We start from the raw sequence: 8800 nt of genomic DNA on the forward strand, positions 1-8800 counted from the left end.
TGGTGTGGGAGCCCCCAGGAAATGCCAGGCCAGTTACCACCCCGGTGCAAGGTGGGTCTTAACCCCTAGCCCCCACAACCAGGTGGGTTACCTGTTGTTTGGAGGGCCTGGAGGGTGGACCCCCAGAGAGAGAGAAAGGCCATAGACTCAGGCCTGTCTGGACTTCCCCTGACTGGTCCATGCTGGAGCCAGGACCAGAAGGGTCGAAGGGCCGGGGGCCCACTGTGGGGAACGCCCAAGAGCTCCACACCTGGGGCTCTCCCTGGCCTGGAGGTGGGCCAGGGCTAGTGAGCCGAAGGTCCTGGGGGGACCACACCTGAAGGGAAAGCAGTTCAGGGAGCTATGCTGCCTAGTATGAAGGTGGATGAGACCGCCTGAGAAGAGGAGTCCAGGAGGGGTTTCATTAGGAGGATTTTGGGGCCCAGTGTGGGGGGCCGGTGATTATGATAACATCTAGATGCCATCTGCGAGGCTTGGGGAGGAATGGAGCCACAGATTGTGCCCCCTGGCATCGGGGCAAGAAATGGGCAGCCTCCCGCTTAATTGACATCTATTAATTAATTACCAACAAGGTGTGGCGGGCAAGAATGCGGGCGGTTAGCCCAGAAACAGGTGGGCGGGCCACAGTTAAATCAGCCCCGACCAGGCCCCCTGTTACACCTACCCATACTGTGGTTTTACAATCATTTCTCTATTTTTTTCCTCCACGATGTGTTTCTTTTCTCCCTTATATGTGAATGATCCACACAAATATCAGGGGAAAGTGACTGTACAGGAGAACAATACCATAACATTTTTAAAAGACTTTCGGAAAAAAACAGTATTTCTCCTCTGTCCACTTTCAGTTAAAACAACTTCACTATTGATTTGTGACAATAATCAGTAAATATTTCAGGCAAAAGTAGGACTTCTTTTAAAGTTGATGATCTCAGTTTCTCAGACTCTGTTTTACAGGTCTTTTAGACTGTGAACACAGGTAGAATTTCCAGCAGAAGCGAAAGAGAGATCAGCCCTCAAAAACCATACCCTTATATATATAAATCTTTTTTAAACAGAAGCTTTAAGTGACAAACCTTCTGCTGAAGAATATAGATATTTAATAGCTGGCAGACATTATGTTCCTAGCATCCTCTGCCCTAGGTGCCACTACTGAAAGACTGCTATTTATTTTTTAATATGGTATTAATTTAAAAGCTGACTCACTGGGTTAGCCTCATGAGATAAACAGCTCATTTTCTGGAAGGCCAAGTAGGGCAAGCAATCAGACAAGGCCAAGTTTACAATCCCAGCCTCCAATTCTGTCACATAGTTATACCAGTGTGTGCAAACTACAAATGAGAAATTGCTTTGGATGAGTATTTGCAAACATGCTTTTGAACTGAAAATTTAATAAAAGGAGAAATCTCTTAGATAGCACTCCCACTCCCATTACTCTTACTGAGAACAGTCTGGCACGCAGTTTGTTTCATACAAGAATGTTTGAGGAAAGGAAAAGGGGTCTGAATAGTCATGTGAGCCACATCATGAAGTCATGTGAATCATAGTTTCATAGTTGTTAGGGTTGGAAGGGACCTCAATAGATCATCGAGTCTGACCCCCTGCCCTGGCAGGAAAGAGCGCTGGAGTCATATGGCCCTAGCCAGGTGCTTGCCCAGTCTCCTCTTAAAGACGCCCAGGTTAGGGGAGAACACTACCTCCCTTGGAAGCCCATTCCAGATTCTGGCAACCCTTACCGTAAAGAAGTTCTTCCTTCCTGATGTCCAACTTAAATCTGCTCTCTGTCAGTTTGTGGCCATTGTTCCTGGTTATTCCAAGGGGTGCCCTGGTAAACAGAGCATCTTCTATTTCTTGCTGCCCTTCCTCCCTTTCTGCCCCCCCTGATGAATTTGTAAATGGCCACAAGATCCCCTCTCAGACTTTTCTTGTGGAGGCTGAAGAGATCCAGGTCCCTCAGTCTCCCCTCGTAGGGCCTTACCTGCAAGCCCTCAACCATACAAGTGGCCCTCCTCTGGACCTTCTCAAGGTTATCCACATCCCTCTTGAAGTGTGATGTCCATAACTGTATGCAGTACTCCACCTGTAGCCTCACCAATGCCGTATAGAGGGGAAGTATCACCTCCCTGGACCTGTTCATGATGCACCTGCTAATGCATGATAGAGTGAGGTTAGCTTTACTGATTACTTTGTCACATTGATGGCTCATATTCATCTTGGAGTCAACTATGACTCTGAGATCCCTTTTTGCTGCTGTGCTGCTGAGAAGGTCATTCCCTAGCCTATAGGTGTGTTGGTGATTCCTTCTCCCTAGATGCACCACTTTGCACTTGTCTTTGTTGAACTGCATCCTATTTCATTCTGCCCATTTTTCCAATCTGTCCAAATCCATCTGGAACCATTCCCTACCCTCTGCTGTATTAACTTTGCCCCATAATTTGGTATCATCTGTGAACTTGGACAGAGGCCCCTCTGGCAGGGCTGGGGGGAAGACATTGAATAACACAGGTCCAAGGACCGAGCCTTGGGGACCCCACTGCCCACATCTTTCCAGGTCAATACCGACCCATCCACGACCACTCTCTGGGTGCAACCCTTAACCAATTTGCCAACCACCTGACCATGTAATCATCTATGTCACAGCTGCTCAGTTTGTTTAGGAGAATAGGATGAGGTACTGTATTGAAGGACTTCTTAAAATCCAAGTAGATGACATTTCCCTTGACTCCTGCATCTAAGCATTTTGTGACCTGGTCATAAAAAGAAACAAGGTTAGCCAAGCAGGATTTACCTACTATGAACCCATGCTGGTTGCCCTTCAGCATTATTTTGCCTGATGGGCTCTCCCAAATGTGATCCTTGATAGTGTTTTCAAAGGTTTTCCCAAGGATAGAGGTGAGACTAACCGGCCTATAATTACCTGGATCCTCTCCTCCCCGTCTTGAAAATAGGGACCACGCTGGCCCTTTTCCAGTCCTCTGGGAGTCATGTGAGTCATCCATTAGCTGACATATAGCTGTATAAAATAGTCAAACTCATTAGCAAAGTTGTTTCATGTTTAACTAGAGGGTTGTTAGAGGGCTGTTGCTTCCATGTGCTAAACACATTTCATGCACAAGGGTGTCCTTGCACTCCTCCAGCCATCACCACAAGTTCCCTGTATGCAGTCTTCTCATTCTCATATGCTACACTTGCAACTAGGGGTGTGCAAAGCAGGCCCAATTCATTTTGGATTCGGCCTGAATCAGGGACAGTGATTTGATTAGTTGATTTGGATCACTGTCCCTGATTCGATTTGGCCAAATCCAAATCTGAAGATTCGATTCTGATTTGGAGAATCAGTGATTTGGACACAGACACAGCTTTAAATGTTTTTTCTACATACCTCAAGGTACCAGGCACAGCTCGTGAATGCTGCAATGTTGGGGTGCATGGAGCATCCCACAGGAGTGTGGGGAGGGCCTCCACATGCTTGGCGGCGGGGTCCACATCCAGTCAACTTCTGGTTGACTTCTAGGTTCGCTGAGGAGTGCGTGGGGGGCCCCGCCCACGCCCCACCCCAGCTCAGCTACTGGCCGCAAGGGAACCCCGGTGCCCCCCCAGATCAAGGAGGCACCAGTTGCTGAGCTGGGGGGTGCGCGGGGGGGGCAATGCACTCTCCGGCAGACCTGGAAGTGGACCAGAACTGCTTCTGGTCCACTTCTGGGTGTGGTGCTGAGCATGCTGGGGAGCCCCCCGCACTCCTGTGGGACACTCCATCCACCCCAGCATCACAGCATTCACAAGCCGCCTGCTACCTAGAGGTATGTAGAAAAAACATGTAAAGCGGTGTCTATGTCTAAATCGCCGAATCTTTCCAAATCTCTCCAAATTGATTCAGAGGGTTCAGAAATCAGCTGAATTGATTCCATTCAGATTCGGAGATTCAGCCACCAAATTGGGCCAAATCTCCGCAGAATCAAATCAGGGACTGAAGCTTCGCACAGCCCTACTTGCAACCTCTCCCACCTCCTCTCTCAGACAGGGGTTCAGACCATTTCCTCCTGCTAGCCAGGCAGGGGGTGTGTATGCCTGCTCTCCACTTACATTTATGTTCCAATTTCCCTCTTCCCCCCATTTTCTTCTTGTGTCTATCCTAGGATTCCCCCTTCTTCCACTGCCAGGGATTCTGCATGACCTCTATCCCCGAAGCTGCTAACCCTGCCATGCTTCCCTCTTTCTGTTCATGCTAGAGGTTCTGTATATATGGCCCTTCCCCCCTTTTCCTCCCTCTCTCCCATGCCAGGGTCCCTCAATCTTCCTCCCAAACCAAGGGTTCTATGTATGTGTGTTCCCCAATACTAGCGTTCCCCATTCTCCCCACCTTCATGTCAGCCTCTCCATTTCCCAACTCTGACTGGAGTTCTGTGCACAAACCCATTCTCACGTGCCTTCCAACCTCCCCCTTCTACTTCCAACAGTCTTGTTCTCCTTTCTTTCATTAGTATTCCCCTGTGGCAAGGATTTTGTGAGTGATGTCTTTTACTGAGCCAACTGCATGGTTGGGGTAGACTTAAACAAATTTTTGAATGTAAGGCATTCTTTCTCAGGTCTGCAAAAAGAAGTAGGCACAACAATGATTAAAAATAGTGTGAAGGGCTGTTGCTCCAATAAAGGGCAGTTGTTCCAATAAAAATGTCACCCACAAAAATCATAGAAAATTGGGGTTAGAAGGGACCTCAGGAGGTCATCTAGACCAACCCCCTGCTCAAAGCAGGACCAGCCCCAAATAGAACATTGCAGCCAAAGCTCTTTCTATCCAGGTCTTTAAAACTTCCAAAGATGGAGCTTCCACCACCTCTCTGGGTAACCTGTTGCAGTGTTTTACTACCCTCCTAGTGAGAAAATGTTTCCGAGTATCTAGCCTAACCTTCCCTTGCAACAACTTGAGACTGTTGCTCATTGTTCTGTTATCTGCCACCACTAAGAACAGACTAGCTCCATCCTCTTTTGAAGCCCCCCTTCAGGTAGTTGAAAGCTGCTATTAAATACCCTCTCAGTCTTCTCTTCTCTAGACTAAGTTAGCCCAGTTCCCTCAGTCTTTCCTCAGAAGTTACATCTCCCAGCCCCCTCATCATTTTTGTTGCCCTCCGCTGGATTCTCTCCAGTTTGTCCACATCCTTTCTGTAGTGGGGGGGGGCCCAAAACTGAGCAGAGACAGTACTCCAGATGTGGCCTCACCAGTGCTGAATAGAGGGGAATAATCACTTCCCTTGACTTGCCGGCAACACTCCTACCGAAACAGCCCAGTATGCTGTTGGCCTTCTTGGCAACAAGAGCACACTGCTGGCTCATATTCAGCTTACTGTCCACTGTAACCCCAGGTTCTTTTCTGCAGAGCTGCTGCCAAGCCAGTCAGCCCCCAGCCTGTGCTGGTGCATGGGATTCTTCCATCCTAAGTGCAGGACTTTGCACTTGTCTTCATGAGGTTTCTTTTGGTCAAGTGCCTTTCTCATGCAGTTCCTGGAACATCATGGCTACCACATTGCTTTAACACTGCCATTATTTTCACTGCAATCTTTCCAGGCATCATCATTTCTAAGTTTTACTGAGAGGTTGACTGGGGCTAAGGGGCTCTATTTTGCAGAAATATAGTAATGACTGCCATCAACCAATAATTGCAGTTGGTAGTTCCACTAATGGGGCACAAAGGCCTCCCTAGGTCCCTTCATTTCTCCTTTTTGGTATTTCTGAATTTCTGAAGTCAATCAATAGGCTTCTGTTTATAGATGTTTCCAAACCATTCACTGAAATTTTGTAATTGACCAAATGTGGCATTCATAAATTATCATTTGATTTCCAGAGAGAGATGCCATCAAGAAGAAGGCCTCACAAGCCTGACCAACTGGTCAATTAAATGAATGCAAACTGAAACCAATCCTCAGATATTTCATGAAAATAAAAAGGATTTAAAACAAATAATTAATTCTATTTGTGTGAATAACCCAACTAACTGCTGTAGGATGATATTTTTGTATGTAATTACTCATTTTGTATGCTTATTGTTTTGCATGTGCCTGTGAATTTTTCCAACACATTTTTAAGAGCCCTTTGATTTTTTTGCAATAAAGATGTGCAATACAGCCATGCTTATTGATATTTGCATGTCATATTTTCCTAGAAAACGAGGACATAAAGTTTGTTTTGGTGTTATGAGTTAAGGAATTCTACTCATGACTGTCACTGATTTACAGCATTGCCACGGACAAATCAGGAGCTGAGTACCATTGCTTTTGATTAGCTTCACTTTGGAATAGTGGATATTTATTACCTCAGGAACTCAGGCTCTTAACTGGCCTATCAATCTCCCATGATGCACCAAGGCCTGTCAGCCAGAGACCTAGACTACAATGTATCATAGGATATGTAGTCTGAATGGAGATCCCATGCCATGGAGGAAAACAGGCTTGAAGGAACCAAAATGACAGTTCCTATGAGGAACCACATTTACTCAGGTGGATCCAGAGATGGGGATGCTGTCTCAAACTAAAACAAAAGATTTCATTTTCAGTTTAAAAAAATAAACAAAAATGTTACTAATCCCTGAATAAGTATTACCAAGTTCAGCATTTCCAAATCAGGTTTTTATTCTATGAAAAGTTCCACAATCTTCAATTTTCATCCTTATTTAAACAAAAACAAATGTCCTAATATTAGAACTTCCCATGTGATGGAAACTCCATTTTCAGTCACCTCTACTTCTAAGCACTTGCGTACCTTTGTGCAGCTGGTTCATTCATTGTCTTTGAATTTCATGTTATGTGTGCTCTCTTGTGAAACCTGCCCGAGAAGAAAGCATTCAAAATTGCTTTCAAAGAAAGCATGGTAAAATTACCATCAAGCCATTGCATGTTTAACTCTGCTAATGACAATTCCCCTCCTTCTGTTTAGACCGAACTCAGTGATGGCATTGCAGTGTTAGTAGGAAGCAACGACAGAGTACAAGGAATAGTTAGTCAGCTGGAAGAGGCCTGCAGGACACTCGAGGTAAGTAATGCAATTTTAACTTCGACTTCAACACAATGTCTATATAATACATCTCTTTTTAAGCGATGATAATTATCGGGTATGAGTATCATTCAGTGGTCAGTCACCTTTTTTAGGTCGTGGGCTGGAGTGACCCATTTCAAGTCAGAGGCAGGAAGTCGGGCACTAGAAACCAGCCACTGCTGCTTCTTTTCCCCTCAGTGGTACAGGGAAGTGCCTACCACCTTTTCTTATCCCTGTAGTGGCACAGGAAAGTAACTGCTGCTAAAGTCCCTTGCCACTGAATGTTGCTGAAGCTCCACATTTGTGGCTCAGTGGACCAGATCCAGCCTGTGTGCCATAGGTTGCTAACTCCTGATATAATTTGTTTTATCCAAAGGGGCTCCCAAATCTAAACACCTTTTACGTTACACCAGAGGTTGCTAGCATATTGAGTTTCACACATGGAGGAATTTTTTTAAAGGTTCTCATGATTTCTTGATGCACTACAATTCTTTCTGCTGTCTTCTGTGAATCTCAATAAGACTAAACCTAGAATTCCTTCAGAAAAGATAGTCATCATTTTCTTAAACAATTTTTAAGTGCAAAGGACAATCTATTTTCTAATGTCTACCATGTTTTCAATGGAACGAAGATTAGACTGTCCTGCTCTCCTTTTCAGGCTACACAAGAAGGCACTGAGGAAACAGTAGGTTGGATAGTCCAGATGACTAATAGCAAGGACACGAGTAGACAGCAGGAGAGAAACTGAAAAGGAGTCACAAAGTAAGATGCAGGCAGAAAATTGAAGGAGTAAGGAAGCAGAGGTGAAGAAAAACAGTACAGACAACAGTAGCTCCAGGTGCAATGCTATGGCAAAAGAGCTAATGCAACTCTTGAATTATAGTGAAGTATAAGGTAAATACAGGGGAGTAGTGAGAAGAATTAAGAAGGTGATTTTACCCCTACGCTACCTTTACTGAGCTACTTTGTCCATTTCTGTGGTCCACGTTTTAACAGATGCTTAAAGACCAGGGAACTTCCAGAGAACAGCCACAAAAATGATTTGAGGATTAGAAAAAATGCCTTATACTGAAAGCTCAATTTGTTTACTTTATCAAGAGGATTAAGTAAATTAGTTACAATATTAAATACCTTCCACAGGAGAAAATACCAGCTCCTGTAGAAATCTTTAGTCTAGCAGAGAAAAGCATAGCAAGAACTGATGGCTAGAAGCTGAAACCAAATTAATTCAGACAGGAAATAAAGCACAGATGTTTAACAGTGATTATACACTGGAACAAATTACTAAGAAAATCAGTGAATTCTTTATTATTATCTTCAAGTCAAGACTGCAAATCTGCCTGGAATATATGGCTTAATCAAACATATTTTGGGCCTCAGTGTAATGATAACTGGGGATCCTGGTTTTCTCTAAAAAAAAATCACAAATTCTCTGATAAAAATAGCAAATTCTCTGATAAAAACACCAAAATCTGCAATTACAGTGACATACCACTATGTATATAGGTATCAATTGAACGCAATGTTTTACTGATATATTTACAATTCCAAAGCAAATTGGAAGTCTACTGATGCCTCAATCTCTATAATGAAATACATTCTAAATACCTATAAATCTTGGCACTTGATTTTGGGTTTTCTATAATGGAAAATCAGAGCTCCCCCAGCCCCTGTTGCTCGCCAGGATGCAGGTCAAGGCCCCTCACTCCCAAGCCGCAGCCCCCAGCCCTGCTGGTGCCTCACTCCCCAACTGCAGCTCCCTAGCCCTGCTGGTGCC

General features: G+C 44.7%; 1 protein-coding gene across 1 annotated transcript in view; it reads left to right on the forward strand.

The window, feature by feature from the left end:
• LOC102382459 (tripartite motif-containing protein 55-like) overlaps positions 1-8591 on the forward strand; it is a 9200-nt gene extending 609 nt beyond the window's left edge. Inside the window, exons 2-3 of the mRNA XM_006039278.3 lie at positions 6925-7020; positions 7682-8591. Coding sequence (XP_006039340.2) covers positions 6925-7020; positions 7682-7771 — 186 coding nt within the window. The 3' untranslated portion in view covers positions 7772-8591. The remainder of the gene's footprint in view (positions 1-6924; positions 7021-7681) is intronic.
• The last annotated feature ends 209 nt before the right edge of the window (positions 8592-8800 follow it).

This window comes from Alligator sinensis, unplaced genomic scaffold, assembly GCF_000455745.1.
Source record: "Alligator sinensis unplaced genomic scaffold, ASM45574v1 scaffold1358_1, whole genome shotgun sequence".
Classification (NCBI taxonomy): domain Eukaryota; kingdom Metazoa; phylum Chordata; order Crocodylia; family Alligatoridae; genus Alligator; species Alligator sinensis.